Here is a 10,041-nt window from a genome sequence, read left to right as displayed (position 1 = left end):
ATGGAACACTTCCTTTAATGGAAACACTGGTTGCATGCACACACCACAATGCCTTTTCACTCATCCCGTTCACTCCGTCTACGTTTCAGTATCACTCGCCAGTTCATCAGACAAGTACAACTCGGAGATTTTGTCTGCTCCAGCCAAGCCAGGCACTGCGGCCGAGACAGCGACGCCGGCCGAGCGGCGCTTGGCACTACCTGGTGACGGAGAGCGGCGGCGAACAGCCTCCGGCCAGGCGGGGGAAGCGCAGCAGCGACTCAGCCGCCGTCAGCGCCGCTCCCGGTCGCCCGACCCACGACTAATATCGGCAGCGGCCGCTGAGCGGCGCCAAAAGAGCACGGCCGGATCAGCGCCGCGAACGGTCTGCTCACGGCTGGCACTGCGGCCGGACCATGTTCAGCATCAACGGCTGGCGCCCAGAATCAACGGTTCTGTGTCGGTGCGCCATCAAATCCAGGTGAGCTCACACCAGCGCCGGTGAAGCCCCATGACTCTGGGTAAAACAGGCGTGGTGGAGGCGTTCGCTTCGACTGCAGGCCCCACAGCTTCCTGGGATTGATAGCCCCGCTCATCGAGAACATGCCTGCCCGTAAGTAAGTTTAGAGCCCTAGCCCCTCTCGTAAAGCGCAGCCAAACAACGGTACCGTTACGTCTGGCCGTACAGTAGATCATTCCGCGAACGTATGATGTACGTTCCCGTGATCAGACAGTTGCCCCGCTCTATTTCTGACGTAGCACCACCATGCCCTCCTTGGACGAGGTCCGGCAAGACAGACGATCTCGCGCCAGAGCTGGGCCGGCCCCACACGCGGCACGTCGCTGCCGCGGCTGAGCTGACGGCGACGGTGGCATGTTTCAGCTGATGGGGGAGCGTCTGGCGCAGCAGCGGCAGCAGACGCAGGCGGCACTGGCTCAGGTCAGCCTGGTGCGGGACCAGCTGCAGGCTGAGACGGCTGCCCGGCTGCAGGCGCAGCACAGCTCAAACCAGCTGCTGGTGCACAACCGGCAGCTGCTGGAGCACGTGCAGACCCTCATCGGAGAGCTGCAGGCGCTAGAGGTCAGCACATTTGGGGCTAGAGATCATCATATATAAGTAGTATAGATGAATATGCATTTGGACGGCTGAACCCTCTATTATGCCAGGCACTAGATAAAAAAATCGATCAGTGATGAAAAATTTTGTACGCAGTTCAGGAAGCAGGACTGCATACGGGACCGGACAAGTTGGAGAAAGTCCTTTCTCCAACTGTCTATATCGCCCCTCCAAATTGCCGTTATTCTTTGGTTTTCAATGCTAAGCATGTTATGACAAAGACTAATGTAAAATAATAAGCCTTATGACAAATATGGCTGCTCGGAAGATTCTGCAATCACTCATTATCCCACCGCCTTCAAGTGAGCTCACAAAAGTTGCGATTTATTTCCATGCAAGCTCCCTGGTATTCGAGGCCTTATCTGTTTCGATCGTTTTTTGTACTTGTCATATTCTTAAATTCAGAAAATAAAGACCAACCAAAAATTTCGTCACTTTGGAGGAAGGAGGGACACCCCACTCTCTTTCCTGACTTATACCTATTCTGCAGGTACGTAAAAAAGTTCACAAATATAACGCTATGTCTTAAGTGTAAAACTTAATAGTTAGTAATAGTCGCAAACTTATATCTTAATAGTTGTGAACCCAAATATTTACACTATGACATTTCATGGAAAAAGTCTTATAAGAACCTTATGTAAATTTGCAATTCCTGGCCGCTGATCTAAAATAAAAAGATCTGCCTCACCTTGATCTCTTGAGCCTATCATTTCAAACCATCCCAAGCTCACTGCACTTGTGTTATTTCACGTCAACCTATTTTGACTTCCTGCTCTGTTCGACTACTCGTGATTCTTTATGCCATGACTGAGGCTGTTCTAACCCTCACGATAGGACAGTCTGGTCGGTTATGTATATCGTCTCGTTTTCGGCCGGCCGCCGCTGGGTGCCGACCGGTGACCAGTGCAGGACGCTTCTTTGGGCGCAGGACGCTGCCTCACCAGCCGCCGTCAGGCTCTGACTGGTGACCGATGCAGGACTCCGCATCACCGGTCGCCGCTCTGTTCTAACCGGTAACCGGTGCGAGATACCGCCTCACCGGCCGTCGCCCGGCTCTGACCGGTAACCGGTGCGGTACGCCGCCTCGCCGGTCGCCGCCTGGCCCTGATCAGTGACCGGCGTGCTGCAGGCGGCTCCGCCGGCCGCCGCCTCGCCGGCCGCCGCTTCGCCGGTCGCCGCCTGGCCCTGATCAGTGACCGGTGTGCTGCAGGCGGCTCCGCCGGACGCCGCCTCGCCGGACGCCAGCTCCACCAGCCTCAGCTCGGAGGAGGCGCGCCGGCCAGCGGCCGGGCCCGACCGGCACCGGCTGCCCACCACCACCGGCGGCGGCACCCACCACAGCCATGCGGCTCGCGTTCGGGACCTCGCGAAATAGCGACAGAGCTGCCCGGGCGGCCAGCTTTTAAAACCACGCACTCGCCGTTCGTGCGGCGAGCCGGCTGCGATGCTATGACCTCTGTTTGTCTGCTCTGACTGACTGATCAGTGACTGTCTGACTGACTGATGACTGCTCCTGACAGACGGGTTTCAGACTGTTCGCTGCCCCCGCCTGCCTCATGCCGCATGAGATAGATCGCTGCGCCGCTGTGCACCGCTTGTTAGCTACGCTTGTATGTCCGAGGGCTGCGACAGTCCGCTGGCCGGTGCTGGGATGCCTGGCATGGTCAGAACTGGGACGGGAGCTACTGCTGGCTCTGAAGCGATTATTTTTGTTCTGGTCAAGACAACCCGTGATGAGACTGTATGGCAAATATAGCTTAAACAGCCACTGAGGCGTTTGTGCTCTCCAACCAGTCCGCGCCGAAAACGCTGGATTGCAGCCCTTTCGACCAGTCATTGGCGTTTCGGGGCTATGGGATGGAGGAGAGTGGATAAAGGTGGGAAAACCAACACGCACCTGATGGCTCATCCGCCGAGCATAAGGCCGCACAGGGACCCCTGAGTGAGGTACGCGCTGGGCGCCCTGCCGACCCCCCCCCCCCCCCCCCCAACCAGGGGGCAGTTCAGACCGCTCATGGCTGGCTCGTATAACCTGCCCCGGATCAATGCGGTGTCGCAAATATTAAGGATAAAGCAAGAACAAGGCTAACAGGGTGGATGCAAAAGAATATATGGCCTTGAGGCCTGAATATACTGAGCGCCTTGCGCGCCTACGATTTCTTGCTTTCTCGATATCAGGTTCTGTCCATTTCATTCCAAAAGGCTAGGCAAGCCCTATAAGCGCACTGCACTGAAATCGCGTAAAGAAATAAAGTCCTGACAAAGCCATAAGAGCTTCTGCCTCTAAATCATATTGAAAACACCGCACCGTCGCAGCTGCTCTCAACTCCAATGACCTAGCAGTAAGGACCGCCCAGCCGGACGAGCGGCTCACACTAGAAGCGGAGTTTCAAAAGTTCTTCACCAGGTGTCCCTGCAAGCATCAGTACCGGCACGTGCGGTCCCGCGAACGTGCACTGAGGCGTAACTTCTTTTTTTTAGACGGAAAGTGGCTCACGTTGCAGTGCCCCTTTTATGGGGCACCAGTGCCTGTATTAGCGCCTAGGGTCAATGGCACAACCGGGGTTCGAACCCAGGGCCCCGCGTGGGTGCACGTGGACTCCCACGCAGTGACAGATCCAAAGGGGTTTGGGGGAAACGGGGCCATGCCTCCTCCCCATGGGCTTCCATGGGTTCCCATGACCGGCCTAACGAAAGCGTTTTCTTTTTAGCGCAAACGCGACAAAATCGGATATCTTTGTCCCCTAGGCGATCAAGCACAGCCGCATACGAAAGTGAAGGATCCAAGAACTGACAATTTTTTCCCCGTAGGTTGAGAGGGTGGTGATTGGGCAAATTTAAGGGCTCATTACGCTGTCCAGAGGTCCTACGCTGTGGCTGGGCCCTATATGTCTACTTCCGGGCTAATAGATCGGTAAGGAAACCTCCCGTTGTCCTTTATTTCTTTGCATTTGTTCGAAGCCCTTACACTGTTCTTGGGGTAGTGGCGCGTGTGGGGAGGCGGTATGGAGGGCATATGCCCCTTACCGTTAAGTCCCGAGGGCCCGAAGGGCTTCTCGGGACCTGCACTTAAGGGCCTGATTTGAGGGCCCGAAGGGCTCGAAGGGCTGGCCGAAGATCGCATTAAAGGTCTCGGTTCGCAGCGCCTCAAATGCTGGTCAGAGGGCCCTCTGCACCGAACAGGGACCCCCATGAATCGATGAGGGCCTCCATGTCAGCACCACTGCCGAATAGTCTGCTCCGAGTTGATCTGGGCCTGAGGACCAGTTTCTCAAGCAAGCACAAAGTCGAGGTCAGAGGCCCACCGTGCCTAATCGGGGGCCGAGTGTTGGCAAGAGGCCCACGGGAATACGAGGTACCCAAGACCTAATCTAAAGGGCCCCGAACAACCAAGCGTCCCAAAGCAGGTTAGCAGATGGGCTCCTGGCATCAGCGTAGGGCCCTGGGCAAGTGACAAAAGAGAATTGGAAACGCCCAGGGCCAATGTAGCGGGTCCATGCGCATATCGTCAGTATGTCGGTAGATGAACTGATAACGATGTGAGGAGCCCCTGAGCGGGCCAAGAACACCCTATCAGGTTAACATACGGGGCCCGGCTATAGCGCATAGAGCCTTCCGAGCAAATGCAAAGAATCCGTGGAAGACCCCTGACTGACAAGTGCCCTGGCACGCTAGCAGGAAGAGCCCCAGCGACAGCGCAGGGCCCTCCAAGCAAATGCTAAGGAATCAAGGGCAACGTGAAAGGCTTCTTAATGATCAGGTTTACTCTGCAAGTGGGCATATAGAGCCCCCGGAAACAGCGTATGGTCTTTGGACAGTGTAATGAGCCCCAAGACCTCGCAATCACCACCGTCTCAATGAGTGAGGAATACTTTTTGTCTGCGCGTGGGCCTTTCACTTTCGCTTGCGACTGTTGTTGGTCGCCTGAAATCCTAAAAGCGTCCAATTTCGTTACGTTTGTGCGAAAATCTACGCCTGTTCGGCCGGCTATGGGCCCTGTCGGAACCTTTCGGGGCCCAAGAAGGGCATGGCCCCGTAAACCCGGGTCCTTCGGGACCTCACATTGGGCCCTTAATCGTAGGTCCCGAGGGGTCCTTCAGGCCACTCAGAACCTAAGGGCCCCTGTGCCCCCTGCCTGCCCCACTGGTCAACACATCCTGGAATAGCACACATTTAATATTAAGTCAGCTCTTTAAGCTTTGACGTCATCTACAACAGCTTGCGTAGTGATTTGTGCATCCATATGCAGCAATTCGCAGCTTCCTTTTAGCTCGTCAGTTATTTTCATGTAATATATTGACTGGTTCGACCAGTTGCCATCCCAAGCCAGTCACACCATACGGGGCCACACAAGATCATCCTCTTAGGTCATGTGAGTTCACCTGTCACATGATGACCAAAGCAATTTGCTACACCTTTTTGCGATCAATGAATCAAAATTTCTAAGCCAACGACTTTTACGTTAATAACTTGATACACGTTAAGTAGAAGTCGTTGGACGGAGTCGACAGAGCTTGGGTCGTTGGACTGACCCAGAATGGAGTGGTTAAGTCCCGTATGTGCTGGAGGCCGTGCCCTACGGTGAGCCGGGACTGGCGACTGTGTTCCTCGTCGACCCAGGATTGTCGAGGCCATTGTTGTCATGTAATTACGGGACGCGATCAGAGACCACTTAGCTCGAGGTGGGAAGCCTAATCAAGTCGATCACCGACTCTGTGGGCAGCACGAACAGTGTTGCTATACATAGTCGCAGGATAACCCGCAGTGATCGGCCACTAAGCACAGGGTGACACAGAAAAATTGTCGCCAAGTTCCGGATCAACGCGAGACATTGTCACTCCGGCATGGATTATCACGAGACACAGTGATGCCCGGGATGAGGGCAGGACATGGCCACCCGGTAACAACGGCTACACGCACATTAGAAATAGCCCACAGCTTGATGGTGATGCCTGTCTTAGGCCGTTGGTCGTCTCATACGGCCGAAGAAGATGGCCGCTGAGCTGGATTTGGACTGAACTGGCCTGCATGCGATTATCGGGATATGTATTGAATTAGTCCATCTGAGAAGCTTAGAGCCAAGTCCAAATTTTGGAGGGACACATTTCAGAAAAACCCAGATGACTGAGTCATTGATTATGCATCTAACGCCAGTCACGTACTCTCCCCGGTGTATCGACCTGTGACGAAAGTGGTGTGGCCCTCATTTGTTATAATGACAATCGTTTTAACGGCTCTGCTAGCTTTTGTTTTAGTGATTATTTTTAAAATCGCCTTCAGTAAACTGATCGGGCGAAACAACTTAATAAAGATGTGCCCTTGTTTCTCTTAGGAACAAGTTTCGCAATACTTCTTCAAAGTTATCGCGTGATAACTGACCGATCAAAACGTTCGGAAGTGGAGCTGAAAACGATTGTCCCGAGTTACACCCGGAACATTTTGTAGTATGGAACAGCAGAAGTGCACTCACATCAGCATTTTGCACGAGTTCAAGCGGGTAAACAGGGAAAACTAAAGCACAGGGCTTGTCATGCTATGAACCACGTTCCTCCAACACGTCCGGCATATTGTCAGAATGCCTGCCTGGAGCAGCAGACATTCAATGACAGTCCACGTGTTTTGGGTTTTGTTTAAGCCGTGCGAAGATGAGGTGCCTTGCTCAGCTGCGCGTCATCACCGAGGCTTGCGATTTATTGCGCCGCGCTGAGCTGACGCGTAAGTGAGGTTTTATTTTTTCCTCTTTGAGACATGATGTGAGCTCGAACGGGCTCCCGGCAGAATTAAGAAGGGTCGATTGCTTTCCAGAGTGACTTTCAAGAACATTTATTTCTGATGCCTGCTCTGGTGATCTTTTGTTCCTCTCTCTTTTCTTGTGAGGTGAGAACTGAAGCATCCAGCCTCGTAAAGCATGCGGCTAGTAGAACCAGACACGCTGAATCAGTCAACGAATTTTCATCTAAGATTTTGTAAATCCTGACTCTCGTCTGTGGGACAAGCCATCATCACATATAAGAGGATTGTGAGACTTCCATAATATGGACTGAAATATATCGACTGCATATTAGCGTCGGAAGTAATCATTCGGTGGCAATATATACATATATCTATCTATCTATCTATCTATCTATCTATCTATCTATCTATCTATATATATATATATATATATATATATATATACATGCACCCATTTCTTATGAAAGCCTTCGGCAAGACAGCATTCAGCACAAACGCGTAGCTGAGCAGGAATACGTCTATTCGGAATTCAGACACAGAATTACTGCTTAAGCATGTATATTCTACCCGGTTTGGGTTAAGCACTCTCCACATGTCCAAGAGGGAGTTTGCTTGCCTACACTCGGGGACATTTTGCTTGCACTTTAATTGTGCGGACGTCTGGATGGTGTAAAGATCTCGAAAGACATGTCCAGACAGACTTTAGGATGCGCCCGGGCTGGCCATGATATTTGACAAACGGCCCGAAGCAGTCGCACTAAACTTTGCATAGCTCTTGGCAACTGAAGAGCGGAACTTTTGGTGCAAAGAAAATCGGATGCATGTTGCAAGGTTGCTGACCCATGAAAAGCCAATGCCAGGTTGTGGCTGTCAGCGGAAGAAAATTTTGGGTGAAGTGTTCAATCTGATGCAACATCGAAGCGTTTGACGAAACCATACATCTTCGGCATAACTCCTAATAAAAGCAACTGATTGAATTCAGAATCAAGACAAATTTCGTTAACCTTGGGTCGAGTGTGAGGTCAAACCGAAGTTGAAAGCAAATCTGCTTTTCTTACTAGAGAGCTTGCATTATGAGGTAGTTTTTCATGCTTGTTCTAAATTTAGTGATAACACGGACCGCAACAGATATCTTCCATATAATCATATAAAAATAGGTCACTGACCTGAAATGATTTTGTTTGTCATGTAACATTATCTGCTATGTAACATTATGTTTTAGTAACATGCCACCTAGCATCATCCTTGACGCTTATTGAATAAAAAAATCGGACCAATCTCGCAGGCTGTTGGTCACCACGTCCTTCTTAAAGTCAGACAAGGTCACCTACATGAACGGAATAACAGCAATCTTTTGTTTTAAGCAGGTATCTAGGTTTGGGGTGGTTACATAAGGAGGTCTAGGGGCACTTTGAATATAGATCTTGAGGTTGTCCTTGTCTGAACTTATTTGACCCGCGGGTCATGACCTAGTAGACTTAAATCTTAACATGTGATCTCACATATAAAACAGCCCGCCCCGCGAATTTCGAGTCTCTGGCTGGTTGATTCATTTGACTCTAGCCCCCTGAGTTAAGACTATTATTTTGGCAGCTGCACGGGAACATAAATTATGTGCCATATCAAGACGGTGAATATTTGTAATTATCGAACGATTGGTCTGATAACGAGATCACCATCAGGATCATCGTCTACTAGCAAATTTCTGGAACGTGGCGAACCTGACAACTTGTGAACCTGAACTGACCCAGGTTCACCATTTTTACTAACGCTAAAAGATGAGCTATAGCGCGTAGATTGGTGAAAGTTTAATGATCACCCGAAAAATAGATTCTGACATCTGGGCTGTCTGGTTGTGCATGTTGAACTTACCCTCTGTGGCTTAAACGTGTTTGGCCCTAGGGTAACACGCGCTCGGATCAATTCGCCCCCCCCCCCCGAAGGTTTTTCCAAAATGGTTTCCGAGTGGCGTAGTGTAGCTGCGTCCAATTCTGCATAACTATAGACAGTTGAATGGCAGAACGTTTGGCATAACAAATGTAGTTGGAACTCACCAGGGCACTGGGCCACGGCAGGTCAAAACCAGGCCATGAATTCAGCAGATAATTCAATGGGATTGTTCAATCTGATGCAACAGCGGAGTCTTAAACGAAGCCATATATCGATGAGATAGTTTCCTAGGCAACACAACAATTAAATAAAAAACTCCATTGACATGGGATTGGGCATGAAGGTCAGACCAACGTCAAAACCAGCCTGCTTTATGACTCTAGTGCTCGCTGTATGGGATAGATTCCCGTGCTCATTTTGAATGTATTGATGCCCTCCATGCCCATATTGTCATGCTGAATCAATTGCTTAAGATTTCAACGCAATATGAGTGATCAGCGTTTTTTTAGTGTCAGCCTAGAATATCGTCTTTTCACAAATATCATCCGTATTACAGGCCCAGTGAGCAGCAAGAATAAGGAACTACAAGAAACAGCACGACCACAGCTGAGTCCCAGCAGATCCAGACGCAATAGCTGCCCAGTGGAAGGCGGCAGTGCCGCGCGAGAACTCATGCGCCGTTTATTGGCAATATCTGAACGGTGAGTGGATGCTTCCACTGACACTCTCGCGATGTTCATAATGAGGATCGGCGCATCCACACACGGAACGTCATAGGCGATCTAACAGTCACATGATATGCATAGTCAGGCGATATGCGTAGCAAGTGCAGAGATATTCTCAAGCTTTTGCGAAATCCACGCTGATCCAGTTTGCCATTGATCTGGTAGTAGGCCCGACACCGAAGTGTGCTAATGAGAAGTGTTCTAAGTGTCCTAATGAGTCGAAGTGTCCTAATGAGAAAGCACAGGTTAGGAGCTCCACGAAACAGCGACACGGGAGATCATTTGCATTCATAATGTCATTATAAATTAAGGAAATATTCCAATCACTTTGTCATAATGGATCGCAGTCACACAACACAGGGAATGATGAAAAACAAACTTGGTTTCTTTGATTTCGCGTGCAAAAGAGTGAAAAGCAATGCATCAACTAAAATACTTTACATCACTTTTGGTCCTTTTGAGGGACATGCCCGTCAATAATCCACCCTGCATGGAACAAATATTGTTAGCCGCGATGCTGGACCGTGCTGTTCCACGAACAGATCACATGACCGGGAAAAGATGCCGTCTCATTAAGAGTCCACTCAGTCCATAAGT

At 50.7% G+C, this 10,041-nt stretch overlaps 1 protein-coding gene across 1 annotated transcript; it reads left to right on the top strand.

The window, feature by feature from the left end:
* Positions 1-223: 223 nt before the first annotated feature.
* LOC119103887 (carboxyl-terminal PDZ ligand of neuronal nitric oxide synthase protein) lies at positions 224-2,770 on the top strand. Its single transcript, XM_037227570.1, has 3 exons — positions 224-460; positions 863-1,060; positions 2,307-2,770. The coding sequence occupies exons 2-3, from the start codon at positions 866-868 to the stop codon at positions 2,469-2,471; spliced, it is 360 nt and encodes a 119-aa protein (XP_037083465.1). The 5' UTR covers positions 224-460; positions 863-865; the 3' UTR covers positions 2,472-2,770.
* The last annotated feature ends 7,271 nt before the right edge of the window (positions 2,771-10,041 follow it).

This window comes from Pollicipes pollicipes, unplaced genomic scaffold (genome assembly GCF_011947565.3).
Source record: "Pollicipes pollicipes isolate AB1234 unplaced genomic scaffold, Ppol_2.1 Scaffold_5724;HRSCAF=6776_pilon_pilon_pilon, whole genome shotgun sequence".
NCBI classification, from domain to species: domain Eukaryota; kingdom Metazoa; phylum Arthropoda; class Thecostraca; order Pollicipedomorpha; family Pollicipedidae; genus Pollicipes; species Pollicipes pollicipes.
Note: the sequence above shows the minus strand (reverse complement) of the source record. Positions and strands in the feature narration are given on the sequence as shown.

What these genes read in the sequence shown, in the direction of transcription:
- LOC119103887 (XM_037227570.1), top strand. Translation starts at nt 866, where the DNA reads ATGGGGGAGCGTCTGGCGCAGCAGCGGCAGCAGACGCAGGCGGCACTG. An exon ending in GAGAGCTGCAGGCGCTAGAG is followed by an intron (nt 1,061 to 2,306) that starts GTCAGCACATTT and finishes GGTGTGCTGCAG; the next exon opens with GCGGCTCCGCCGGACGCCGC.